At 36.6% G+C, this 14,544-nt stretch overlaps 1 protein-coding gene across 1 annotated transcript in view; it reads right to left on the bottom strand.

Annotated features, from left to right (window-relative positions):
• Window positions 1-2,032: 2,032 nt before the first annotated feature.
• Window positions 2,033-14,544, bottom strand: part of pms1 (PMS1 homolog 1, mismatch repair system component) — a 20,823-nt gene continuing 8,311 nt past the window's right edge. Inside the window, exons 7-13 of the mRNA XM_026271440.1 lie at window positions 13,660-13,782; window positions 12,434-12,583; window positions 11,571-12,331; window positions 8,462-8,941; window positions 8,107-8,237; window positions 3,465-3,625; window positions 2,033-2,334 (exon numbers count right to left, since the gene is read on the bottom strand). Coding sequence (XP_026127225.1) covers window positions 2,137-2,334; window positions 3,465-3,625; window positions 8,107-8,237; window positions 8,462-8,941; window positions 11,571-12,331; window positions 12,434-12,583; window positions 13,660-13,782 — 2,004 coding nt within the window. The 3' untranslated portion in view covers window positions 2,033-2,136. The remainder of the gene's footprint in view (window positions 2,335-3,464; window positions 3,626-8,106; window positions 8,238-8,461; window positions 8,942-11,570; window positions 12,332-12,433; window positions 12,584-13,659; window positions 13,783-14,544) is intronic.

The raw sequence follows: 14,544 nt of genomic DNA, 5'->3' as shown, positions 1-14,544 counted from the left end.
TCTAGTTAACAAAGCTAAACAGCCTTGCCCTTTGTGTAATAAGTTACAGGAACTGTTAAACGCACCAACTTAAATAATAAAATACACTTACCGGTTGTGGTCCATAAACAACGCCTTCTCCAGACAAAGAGGGAACTGCTCCATCTTTCAAGAATAATCTTTGTGCGAATCCGGCATCAAACTGATTGAGATTGAGGAAGTTGTCCTCAGCAAGCTGTCCTCAGTAAAATGTGCTGCACATATTTTTTCATGTGGATTATAATTTTCGAGAACCGAGTTAAACATAAATTGTAACCATTAATCTCCAAGTACAGCATCCATGGGAAGGCCAAACAAAGATAATTGGACTCCGAGATGAAAATAACAGCGTTTCAATGACATGGCAAACACAAATGTAGCTCTTCCTTCCTCTCCGTCAGAGCACAACAAGACCACGCCCCCTGTTTGTGAATTAATGTGGGCGGAGGTTAGTCAAAAAACTGTTTTAGTGACGTCATTACTGCAGGACTGTTAGGCCGGTGACACACTGGCTGCGTGGCGTGAGCGTGCCTGACGCGGCGCTGGCGCGCTGCTGCTGTCCGTTGACAGACCAGGCTCATGTCTTCATTACAACAATATGAACTTTTGTTTACACACCTACACCTACGCCTACTGATAAAGGACACCATCAAAAGTATTGACGGCGAAATAGATTATGTTTAACAGGTGCAATATTTGAAAATCGATAATTTTTATTTATTTATTATTATTACATTTATATCTGAATTTATGTCAACCTACAGACTTTCAAATATCAAAATATCAGGAATCCATATATGTATTTGTGTACAAAATGACATTTAAACACATTTTCCTATTATATTTTGCCTGGAAAAGCTTCCAACACGCGCGCGTGTCGCGGTAAAAATAGGCGTCGGTTCTATTTCTAGCGAGCAAGCGTTTGCCGCGCGGCTCGAGCCGCGCCTGAGACGCGCATCTCACGCAGGCGGTCTGTAAGCTCTAACCTGTTCACATGTGAGCCGAATTAAAAACCGACACGCCACGCGGCTGAGACGCTTGCGCCACGCATCCAGTGTGTCACCGGCCCAACGCCACGCATCCAGTGTGTCACCGGCCTTACCCTCCTTGTCTGCACGAGATAAACAAGCTTGTTTGCTTTGTGGCCACTTTAAATACAAAATAAGCATTAGATCTACATCAGAGCGTCTGAGCGCTCACAAAACACAAATCTTTATGTAAGAAATTTAATTTATGGCAAGAGTGCACCTCAAAAACCTACATCATAACAGGAGTTCTGACCTTTGTCAAAAAAAAGTCTTCTTTGTTGTCTTTTTCTCTATCACACTTTAGAAATCATCAGAAATTATATATCACTTGAAAACTTAAAATTTCAAAATTCATCCTTTGATACCGATTTTAAAATCAAACATTGCATTTCCAAGAAAATGGTACATCAAAATTATGTTACAAAATGTTTTCAGTCATGAATTTTAAAAATTTAGGTTTGGATCATGCACTTTCAAGTCTATGTTCAAAAATGTGAGTGACACTTAACAGGTATAAAAAATAAAATAAAAAAATAAAAAAAACACTAGGTGGATTTTTAGCATTTTAGTGTGGTTGTGTACACACTGCCAACACACATTTCAGTTTAAACAACTTTTAAAAGTGCATGTAACATCATATGACCCCTGTAAGACAGAAAAGCAAAACATTCCTAAAAAGGTTTTTCAAAATGTGTCTTAATGTGTCATAATTTATATAAAAAAAATGTCATAAAATCATTCATAAACATTAACCTCATTTATGACCCAGTACTGTGAGATCTGGACTGAAGCAACTATTTTAATGCATTATAATTATAGTTAATTTATTTGCATATGGTGTTATGAAAAATAAAATGGTGATGTGCATGGATCTTGCACGACATTATGGGTTAAACCCACTTATGTAACACAAATGCATCTTGATTAAACACTCAGAATACGAATCAAGTATTTATATCTCAACTCATGAATGAAAACGTAATTCAACATAAGGCAAACATTTATTATTCCAAATGACAATTTTCATAATAGTATATGGTACAATAAATGTTAGTGACAACTTGGTCTTATAACAAAGTCCTTGAAATCCTCAGCAAGTATTAGACATGATTTGCAGAGCATCCTGCTCAGTTTCGGGAACAGTAACCAGCTCGTGAAAAAATGGTCGTCTGTGAATGCAGGCCTGACTCTCCTCTTCAAGTTCCTGTTTCATTCGGCAAAGCGTGTTTGTAACATCAGCTCTGGTGAGGTTCAGAGGTAACTGTCTAGCTAGTCTAACAGCTTCACTCTGAAAGGAAGAAGTGGGGGAAAGACAGTTCTTAAACCAAAAAGGCAGCTAAAAAGTTCTAACTCGTGTCTAAAATTTGCACAAAGTGAATGGGTGCCGTCAGAATGAGTGTCCAAATAGCTGATAAAAACATCACAATAAACCATGACCTCAGTTGATCAATTGATGTCTTGTGAAGTAAAAAGTTTGAAATTGCTTCCCACCATAATACAAGTTTATATTCTATAATTACGCTTCCACCAGTGAAAAAATAACCACCTTTTTTGGCCTCTCACACCAGAATCCATGTTTGTTTAGAACTGTTTCAAATTGTTTTTGGTTATTAAAGGTTCGTGATTGGGTATTTTTCTCTCCCGATTCTTCTAATCTTTTTATTACTGTAGAAAGCAGTATTGTGGATAGAGGACTTTTGTTTTTGGCCAGAAGCAAAAGTGAAGTTAAAAATGTCTTAATGATGAATCTATTTCTTACAGACCCGCAGCTTTTCACTTCACTAGATGAAAATTTACTGACTAGAGTCGTATGGATTACTTGTGATGCTTTTATCAGCTGTTTGGACTCTCATTCTGATGGCACCCATTCACTGCAGAGGATCCATTGGTGAGCCAGTAATTCAATGCTAAATTTCTCCAAATCTGTTTCAATGAATTTGGAATTATAAAAAAAAATGTCCTGGCTCTTCTAAGCTGTATCGTTGTTTTGGGCGAGTGTTTCTGTTTAACAGTCCAAAACACGTTAAATAAAGTGCACGCATCCATAATATAACATGCTTCACACGGCTCCAGGGCATGAATGAAGGCCTCCTGTAGCGAATCCATGTGTTTTTCTAAGAAAAAATATCCAGATTTCAAACCTAATAAAAACTTTTCTCTTACTTCTGCTGACCGTCGAATGCACATGCTTTATTTACCGTGGACTGTTACATAGAAACACCTGCCCACTGCAATGACAGCGCTTATAGAGCCAGGACAATTTTTTATATGACTCCTATTGGATTCGTCTGAAAGAAGAAAGTCATATAGACAGGATGGCTCCAGGGTGAGTAAAACACAGGCTAATTTTCATTTTCGGGTGAACTGACCCTTTAAAAATGGATCATTAAAAAGTATGCCCCAAGGAGCATCTCTCACCTCTAGGTAGTTTGAGACTTTGAGAGGTCTACACTGCTTCACGGTTTTTGCATCCCGGACCTTTATAGCCTGCAGAATCTCCCTCAGGTCTCCTATCCCGAAGAAAGGCATGCAGTCGGCCATGCCCGTCACTTCAACATGCCTCTCAGAAGACGAAGAACCTGGCCAAGATAAGCAACAAGCAAGGATTAATAAACTCCAAGTACAACATTCTCCAGGAAAAAAATAATAAATAAATATTGTGATTTACACGCTGGTTGGAAACCAAGTCAGACGGGCATCGCACCAAATTACGCTATTACCATGTCTTTGTGGACTGGAAAGAAAAACCAAGGTGGAGGAGGTTTTCAACAGATGATTTAAAGATGATTGCTTTTCCCTAGACGCAAACTAAATGAAGAGGTGAAATGTGTGGAAAGGTCATCAAGGTACAGCAGACAAAACATTTTCTTCTTCTCGATGCGCTTTAAAACGAGACGCAGCCATCCCAAATCTGACTTGTCATGCTTAAAAAAATGATATTAGTGTCAATACGTTACATATTGACTAAACACTCGAAAACAATGAGTCTGTCATTGCAAGTACTAGATTTATATGATTTATTTCACCAGGGGATTGCTAAGTGGTTGCTAGAGTGTTTTGAGGGGTTATTAGGTGGTTTCTTACTATAGGCAAAGTTAAATTAACATCCTTTCACATCAGTGTTACTGTAGTTTTATTTATATACTATTATAGTATACCATTAGTATTTTTCAGATAATTGTGTTCACAGGCCAAATTCAGCAGCCTCTCCGCTAAAATGAAGTTTTTGTTTTATCTTCAAATAGTAAAATGATAGATACATCAACAGAAATAGTAAAAGAATTATAGAAACATTTAGGAATTTTAATAATTTTTATTTTATACCTATTAATTTTATTATGGTTTTAGTAACAATTTTATTAACTATAGTATTTGGGCAAAGGCCATGGTACATTACCATAAATTGCTTTTGAATTTACCATTTTGATAACAGTAGTAGTTAAATAAATAAATAGACATTTAGCAAGCCTACATTTTATTATTAGTATGGTTGTTGTTCTTGTTTAATATTTTTATATTTGCCATTTTTAAGTAATTTTCTGCTTTTGTTTTTCTTGTTTTATTTTTATATTTTAAACATTTCTATTTACTGTAGCCTTTTTTTAAGCTTAGTTTTAGCAATATTAGTACTTCAACCTTTTTTAGCTACTTTCCAATACAACATCTATAAAGTTTTTAATCATCATTTGCAGTGTATTTTTAGTTTAGCTTTATTTAATTTGACAAACCGAATTGTAATAGTTTAGTTGTAGTTCATAACAACACTTTAGGATTTTTTCCCCCAACCTTTTTATCATCTGCCAGGTGTAAATTTGATCATTTGCAAATATAATAGGACACTTCTTCTCAACAAGCTGAATAATTTGAGGTATCATTCATATTTGTAGGACAAACGGTGCGGGGAAAGTTTTGTGCCAAAGTTTAATACTTTGGGGTTTTCGAAAGGGCTAGAAATCTGGTGCATGTTTTTGCCAAATCCCTGGAAGTTGGCTCAGAAACTATTCCCTTTTGTAAAGGGCAATTTTTCTCCACAGCACCACACTTTAGTGCAAATCCACCGTGCTGGCAAAAGCTCAGGCAGCGAGCCAGCTTCAGCCATGATGACCATTACCAGTGCCAACACGACACTTTACAGGAACAGGGCTGAGGGGGAAGTCTTAAGAGCATTCCATAACAACAGGCAAAATAAGGTCAACTGAGGACTAAGATGGCAGCCTCCTTAGAGAGAGGACAACATTATAAAATAAGCTGATTCTAAACCCGGAAAAGTGTTTGCACAATATATAACTATTATATTTTTTTCCTAAATTAAATATTTGATTGCTTCTGCTTGACTTTTCATATCAAATAAAAGGCATAGATTAATGGAAAAGTAACCTTTTAGAGAAAATTTATTAAAAAGCACTTTTTCTTTAAGCGTGCATGTAACCATAACAGTAGAGCATGTGCATTTATGCATATAAATGAGTTTATTTCTTTTAAACATACACTAACGTTAATTTTAAACTATTACTTGTATTCAGCAAGGATACAATAAAATTATGGTTATATATGATGGATAGTAATACTACAGTATGTTCAGAATCATTACTTTGTAAGTTTTATTTATCCTACCATTCAAAAGTTTAGGTTCAGTAAGATTTTATTATTATTATTTTTAAGAAATTAAGTTTTACTCAGCAAGGACATGTTAAATCAATCAAAAGTGAGAGTGAAGACATTTAAAGATTTCCATTTCAGATCAATTCTGTTCTTTTGTACTTTCTATTCTTCAACGACTCTTGGATAAAATGCATCAAAGTTTCCACAAAAATATTAAGCAGCCCAAATGTTAATAATAAGAAGAATTGTTTCTTAAGCAACAAATTAGCACAGTAAAATGATTTCTGACGCACAATGTGACACTGAAGACTGGAGACAGCCATTACAAGAATAAATTAGTTAAAATCATACAACTAAATGTAATGTGTTATCCATGTATGTTTAAAAATTATAACAATAAATTGATTAAATAGATCTAAAAAGAAAACAATTATTTTAAGCTGTATCAGTATTTCACAATATCATTGTATTTTTGATCAAATCAATACAACCTTTGTGAGCATAAGAGACCATATATTAATGTTACTTTGAGAGTCTGGAAACCCATAAGGGTCTGATTTGATAAATCTGTACTGTTTTTATTAAATATATACATAAAAGATTTTGGGCAAGCACTGTAAGAAATCAATAAGGCCTTTGTCGCTGTGTTATATTTTAAACATTGTCGAGTGGCTTTTATATTCCTTATTTAAAAATACACTAAATAACAGGTGGTTATTAATATTCTTTCTACAATAGGATTAAAACAATGTTTTCAGAAAGTGAGGTAATGATTATGTAGCACTGTCACACTGACACTAGAAACAGAGATGTTTTATAATATCACAAGGCATCTGAAAAACGCACAAGAAAACATTTAAAGCAAACACATTACTTTCATTCTTCACTAATCAGACATAAGCAATTCTGTCAGAAATAATTGACTGTAATCCTGTTATTCAAGCCGTTATATTTGACATTTCAAAACAATTTGTGAACTGCGGCATTAATGATGTCCAGTGGGTCCAACCTTTGTTAAATCAAATTGGACAATCCTGGAGACCTTTAAACAGCATGACCCTTGAATTAATAAAGGCACATTTTCTCAAGAGAAACCTGGCAAAGAAAAAAGAAGAAGAAAAAAAACGTGTAGAAGTATTTCAGAATCTCTTCCATTCCTCAGCACATGATGAGCGTGAGGAGGGAATGGGCAACGAATTCAAGCAAACGCATTTAATGGCCATCTCAAAAACCAGTGTCATACAGGAAGTGGACTGATCCCTTAGAATCAAGCCCCCACTTTTTAAAACAATTTAATATTACACATGTGCCCACACCGAGCTGTGTAGGGAAAAAGAAGTGCTGACACAGCACTTTCCACTTAAGCAATTTGTATAAACAATGACTTCATCACTCTGCGCAGCGGGAATCAACGTCTCTAAGGTAACAGCACGGATATTAAAAGTTATTAAAAACTACAAATTAAGCATTATCATCATATATTGGAAGTTGAATGATCTTTTCCAATGCCTATAAAGAAGTAGTTCACTCCGTTTAAAATGAGACCTTCCAGGTATGCGTATGTAATGGAAAAGTGCAATCCAGACAATTTGGTGACAGACTCACTCCAAAGCACCCAAACAGAACGTGAATCCAAATCAAATAAAACAATTGGGTTGTGTAATGTCAAACAACATTGTTTTTTTACATGATTATGACTCTTTTGAGTTACATATTAATAAAAGAGGTATTATTTTTAATTGTATCAAATGCAAATGATTGTTTTGAATATTGGAGTAAAAGTTGAGCTGATAGAATACCAATATTTCCATAATATGATTTATTGACTGCAAAGTGGATTCCCACAAAATTGCTGAAATTACCACTTATATTATATTTCTGAATATTTATCTAAAATTTGCAAAGTGGGAAACTGAAATTGTTCAAATCTGGCCAGATATTGTACAATATTTCTATTTATTGTACATCTATATTAAAAGGAACAGTTAACATTTTAAATTGTTTTTAAAAGAAGTCTCTTATGTCTGGTATTTAACAGTTTAGAATGTAAAACTGTTTTCTATTTTTATATATTTTAAAATGCTATTTATTATGGCAAATCTGATCCGTCTAGTGTCACATGATCCTTCAGAAATGATTCTAATATGCTGATTTGCAACATTTGGTAACATTTCTTATTAAGTTGGAAACATTTGTGCTGCTTAATAATTTAGTGAAAACCATGACATGCTACAATTACAAATATTGGGAAAAAAGTTATTTTAAATTGTGACAGTATTAATAATTGAAAAAATATATGGACCGTGTATAAACGCTCTTTAAACTCACCAACTTACCAACATTTTATGTTCTTTTGTGTTCCGTAGAAGCATTAGTAAATGATGACAGAATTTACATTTTTGGGTAACTATGCTTCTTAAAAAATGAAGAGCAAATTGAAATATTTCTTTAGCGTTACCTGGAATCATCTTAATCTCAAAACCGTTTGCCACAAGCCTAGGATCGGTAAAGTAGATGTCTCCATTGAAGCGGGCACTGTCTTTCTCCATGTTCAGGAGAACATCCATGTACTCTGGCCCACCAAGCACCCTGGGAAAAGACGTGTATGTTAATATGCAAATAATTATTAGATAGTTGATTAAGTATTGCAATGTAGAATAAAGGATGAATGCAACTAGGATTAATACAACTATTAATCCTATATAATAATTGCAAATCCACGTTTACAAATTTTACATGTACGCTCTTTACAAATACATTCCAGATCGTACACATCCAGAATCATCATTAGGTGAGAAAATGAGACGGGCTACCCATCTGTCAGCTGTACAGGGGTCTGCAGCCTCACGGTTGGAAGTATATTATTCTCCAGAAGTCTTTTAAACAGCAAGGCCTCCTCCACTCGAAACGGGTTCAACAGCATGAGCTTTTTGCCGCATAAAACAACCCAGGCACTGTGAGAAGCCAAGCGGTTTACAAGCCTGAGGCCCTGCGCACTTGAGCGGTTCTGGTAGGAGAGGAGGTTAAGACTTTGCTTGAGGGTTGCTATACTGAACGGGAGGGGTTTGGAGAGCTTGGCAGGGCTCCTCTTACTCGAGGGCTGAGAGGAGAAGAGTTTGTCCAGGGCCTGCTGGTTGGCGAGGGGGGCCTTGCGCTTCACGCCTTGAGCTTTGTTCAATGAAGACTCGGCGCTCATCTGCTTCTTGCCCTCTCCGCACTGGCCACCTCCCTCCGCTGCCCTCTTCCTTTGAAGGTTGTAGGCGTTCAGAGACTTTTCTGCCTTGCTTTCATACCTAAGATGGGATGTGATACGAGAACATGTATTCGTTACAGTCCCAGTTGTACATTTTGTATTTCCTTTGTGTAACCATTCGAATGTGGTCTGAGAAGTAGTTAATAAACACTTGATCAACAATTTATGTTTCTCATGATCTCAAAAATGCTTTTATCTAGACAAATGCTTAAATGTGACCCTGGACCACAGCCAGTCATAAGGGTCAAATTTTTTATTATTGAGAATAATGCATCCTCTGAAAACGGAATAAATCTGAAAATCTGGAATCCGAGGGTGCAAAAAAAACAACAACAACGAAATAATGAGAAAAACACCTTTGAAGTTGTCCAAATGAATTCTTAGCAATCCATATTACTAATCAAAAATTAAGTTTTAATATATTTACAGTAGGAAATTTGGAACATTATCTTTACTTAATATCCTAATGATTTTGGGAATAAAAGAAAAATATATAAATTTGACCCATACAAGTTTTTTTTTTTTTGGGGGGGGGGGTATATATATATATATATATACACACACACACACACACACACACACAAATCCCTAAAAAGTATGCCAGAATGCACCCAAATAAAACAAACTGTCACAGTAATTGTAAAAAATAAAAAATACAACTTTTTCAGCTCAGCTCAGAAGTTGTGACTACTTAAAAATCCTCAATTCACACAAGAAACCTTGGTTTAATTTGCTCTAGTGATTCTAAGTGGACTGCTGTAAATCAAAATGTGCAGAAACAGGCGAGATAAAAAACATCTGCTACCTGTGACCAGATGGGGGCCGGAGAGCAGCGAGGGAGGGGGAAGAGGGCCTGTAAAAACATGCAGCCCTGACCCTCCACTGGAAGTTTCTCGATGGGCTTGCCAATTAACAGCTGTGCCATTGCACAGAGCTTGCTACTGTACAATGGACCGGGCACGGTTTCAAACGCACTGTATGGTTTCAGAGCATAAAGCTCGGGTGCAAGAAAAAGATGCAAATGCTGATAAAAAACCAGACCAATCAAGATGAAGGCATGAAATGTGCTGAATGCAAGAGAAAAGCAGTAGGAGGCCAATGGGGGAGATAAATGATTTCATAATGGAGCAGAAGGTTGAAGCTTGAGGGTATCCCCTGCCATGTACACTGAAATGAGTTCTTTACCTGAGGGCTTTTGAACTGAAGTTTACAGCTTGAACACAGTGAAAATGTACAAACAGACACTTGACATTTACATATATAAAAATGGGAAATCAAAACTACTAAAAATGGCAGTACAGATATTTATAATGTTTTATAACGTGAAAGGATGTGAGAAGACCCTGTTAAAAGTTAGCCATAATTAAGACTGCACCAAGGTTATCTTTAACTAAAACCAGAATATCTCCAATGAAAGGACGAGTGTGGAAGCAACACACAGAAAAGAAAGACGCAATCCTCTCTTGCCTGCTGAGATGAACCTCAGTGGACACCCGCATACATGATGAAAGCCATTTGGGGAACACGGTTTGCATTTTCAGCCTGGAATTCATAACGAGGATCGAATGCACATAAACTGTGCAATAAGAAATCCATGTTCCCTTGGTGTGGGCACTTTGGATGTTAACCAAGTTCATATAGAGTCCCTGGACCAGCGCCAGGCATTTTATTGCTGCATCAGACCACTGCAACCAAAATATAACAAGCATGGTGCTCCCTCCCCCAAACATCCATGTCAACCATCTCTGACCCTTTAGCACAGCATGCCCATATGTGATGGACCCATGTTACACAGATCCATGTAAATATGATTCTCAGAATTGCGTGCTACCATACAGCCGCGAGAAAACAAGTCAAGGCTTATTTCATGCTTAAGACAGCAGTAACATGCAACAGGATTCAGATGTGTTTACTTGCAACTAGCAACGCTGAGATATATACTTTCCATTCATTTAATTATGCTGACTTTGCATGCTGTGATTTAGAGTGTGGTGGGGGGAGGGGGTGACCTCTTTGATAACGGTAGTCCTGTTATACTTTGAGGTTAAGAAATTTAAAATATATTAAAATTAGAAAAGACCAAAATTTGAGTTCTGCAGCTTTAAGTTGCTTTGAGGAATGCATCTAGGAAACATGGTTACCCTTTTTCGTCACTACATATTTCCCATACTTCCATTTGTGCTATGACTATGATTCTAAAATGTGGACAAGCAATAATAAAAAAATGAGTAGGTGTGTCTGATCATTTGACTGGCAGTCTAGAGTGCTAAAAAAGACAGATCCATATATCCAACCCGAGTTTTCCTTGGGCTCATAAACGACCAATAAATTAGTCAGAAATCATCTGGTATAGAATGAACTGGAATCTTCTGGCACCTGAAGGAACTGAAAGAATGTGGCATTTTTTGAAAAAATAAAAACGGAATACCTCTTTTACAATGGAAAACAGGCCTATTGACCATCAAACCAAGTAATCCAATGCAGTCTTCTGGAAAATACAAACACTTCATCAATTCTTCCTTCAGGTAGCAACAAGACCAAGCCAGGCAGATTTTCCAATCCATATTTCACACATGCTAGTGGCAGATCTATTTTTCTCTTGCTACACAGAGAGAGTGAATCACAACAACTGGAAACTGCGTCTTCGAGGGTGAAATCTGGAAACTTACTTCTTGCGGTCTTCCTCCCCGAGGCTTTCCCATCTCTCTTTCACAGCAGTTGTGACATCCTGAGGACTGGCTCTTGGGTTCTCCTGGAGGACCTGCGATCTGGTGTCTTGCTCAAACAGCGAAAAGGCAGACGAGGGCTGACGCACGGAGCGGTTGCTGATCAGCTCGTAGGCTGTCAGCTTGGCCATTTTCTCCATAATGACGTTAGAAGGCCTCTTGGACGGGCTGGACCTCATATTTCCCCCGAGGTCTTCGTGTGCTTTCGGGACATGGAGTTGCACAGGTTCTAGGCATTCTCCGGTGACTTGATTTGAGAAGGCCTTGCCCGTGCTCCAGCTCTCGGCAGATACTTCGCTCTCTTGACTAGGGCCACTGTCACTCTTAGACGCCTTTGGGGAGTTACAGTTTAGATCAGCTGTAGAGTTCAGTACAACATCGTCAGCAGGTAATGAGGAATTAATACTGTCAAAATCACTTGAGGTTCTATTGATCACCCAATCCTCTGAAATCGAAGAAGAGCTGGTGTTTGCGGTGTTGCTCAAAGACAGCTCTCCATCTTGTTTATCTGCATTTGTGGGAGAAATTTCCAGCAGTTCTGGTTCGTCCAAACTAACATCAGTGGTAGGTGTAGACACTACATTAGTGTGCTCAGGTACATCCGCAGAACTAACTGGATTTCCTCCAGTTTTGAGATCATCATTGTCAATGGAGTACCCATACAAGGAGATTAGCATAGTCTCGACCGCCAACAGGACTCCCTCCTGGTAAACACCGTTCAAGTTTGGTTAATTGAACATTATTGTGAATTGAACAATGTTTTATTTCAAGTATAAATGTAGGAGAGAAAATCTGAACTTTTGTACCTTGTTCTGTAGCATCACTTCAGTTTTATCGGGTGTCAGGTTAATGTCCACAGTCGAGGCAGGTATGGTGATGTTCATCATTGAAAAGGGATAGCGGCGGTTTGCAGATTCTTTATTAGATTGCGCACTGGTGTAGTATTGCTTGATAAGCTGTAGGGTAAATGTGCATTTACAAAAAATACATGTAAAGAGTACATTAGGATTTTAAATGATAATAAACGATATGAAAAGGACAGAACTAAGCCCAGACAAAATCTATGGATTTTTAATCAGCATTATTTTCTGCACTGATGTGAAGGAAAATCCACAGAATTGATTTAAACGTGGTGAAATGTATTAAACAGAGCTGTGAGTAGTACACTTTTATTGGCAGCTGCAAGCATAAACAAATTATGCCAAAAGTTTTGATGAACAAAGACCCAAGAGGCTGTTTTTGACCAATGCATTTCCATGGTTTTTCCAGTTGTTCATAATTACAACATAAACACTTTTAAAAGAGATTTGTAACATATAAAGAAAGCTAGGGATTTCTATTTTAATGTCAGATAACAATTGGAATTAAAATGATTAAAAAATTATATTTCTGAGATTTGAAGAAAAAAAACAATTAACCAGAAATGTTGATGATTTTTTACATTTATTATATTTCAATACATTTTTTTTCTTCTCAGATCTAGAATCCACACATTTAAATTTTCCTCAAATATCCAGATACTATTCAAGGTCAGTAATTATTTGTTTTTTTTAGTTAAAAAGTCTCTTATGTTCACCAAGGCTGGATTTATTTGATAAAAAATACAGTGAAAACAATAATATTGTGAATTTTTTTTAACAAATTAAAGTAATTGTTTTTGGTTTTATATATATTTTAAATTTAATCCATGCAACTTAGAATTGTTTTTTGTTTTGGTGCTCAAGAAGTATTTATTCTTATTATTAATGTTAAAAACAGTTGATGCATCCTTGCTATAAGTCTTAAAAAAAAAAAAAAAAAAAAAAAAAAAACTACTGACCCCAAACTTGTAAACTCTAGTGTAGATTTCATGTAGGCTTGAACACAAGTACAAATATCTATGATCTAGGATGAATTCAAGGTTTGGGATATCACATTTTATTACAGCTAGTCAAGGACATTTAATTTTACAGAGAAATTCATATATTTGCATACACAAACAGTAAATAAACATAGGTAAATTAGTGTTGTGGGTATACGGCAGTTGCTTTACCTTAAGTATTTCTTTGTGATGCACGGGTCGACTGTTAACAAAGATGAATGTTTTATCAGGCGTAGAGGAGCTGGTGGAATTACAATCTGAGCCCGGTTTGGGAAAGAATCCATCAATGCCAATCTGTGCAAACATAAGACTTCTGTGAATGTCACTTTAAGCCATGAATGCATACCAAAACAGTTATATATATCCACATTTATTGAAATGTTTATTAAGAAGCTAGATTTCCATATTAAATCTAGTTTCGTTTTTCTTGAATTTTCCTCTCTGCCACAAGCCATACTCATTAACTGTCAGGGTACACTGAGGCTTCTATGAACTTATTCCAAAACAAACAAAATGACACACTGCTGGCATTTATCCCACTTTGCAGTAACCAATCAAGACTTCACTGTGCTATCAGAACCCATTTGTCATCTCCTAACTATGGAGTGGCCAAGTTGCTAAAATTTGCAATGTTTCTGTTGGCTAAATGCAGCAGAAACAGCTCCAAACTAATCAGTGATCTAGGGCTGGATTGTGATGCTTGAGCTCACCATTTGGAATTAACAAGCACAGCAGTTGGCTGGCAAGAAGACATTTTAATTGGAGTCTCTGACAAACTTGATAATCAGGGGTATTGTGACTTTCACAATCAACACTTATGTTCTGTATACTTTGCCACATTTGTCAATTACGGTGACGTAGGTGACCCAGTCCTTTCTGTTTTGTGCACTGAATGGAAGTTATTATTCTGGACTCTTCCACGGCAGAAGGATCTCGGCCACAGCACAAAAACTGTCAACTGCAAACCCGCTTCATGTCCCACTCTTACTCAGAAAGCCTGTAACCATTCCAGAACTTCCGGAAGAAACCTGACAGAAAGCACTTTTGATTGTGATT

The sequence above is a fragment of the Carassius auratus genome, chromosome 9, assembly GCF_003368295.1.
Source record: "Carassius auratus strain Wakin chromosome 9, ASM336829v1, whole genome shotgun sequence".
NCBI lineage: Eukaryota > Metazoa > Chordata > Actinopteri > Cypriniformes > Cyprinidae > Carassius > Carassius auratus.
Note: the sequence above shows the minus strand (reverse complement) of the source record. Positions and strands in the feature narration are given on the sequence as shown.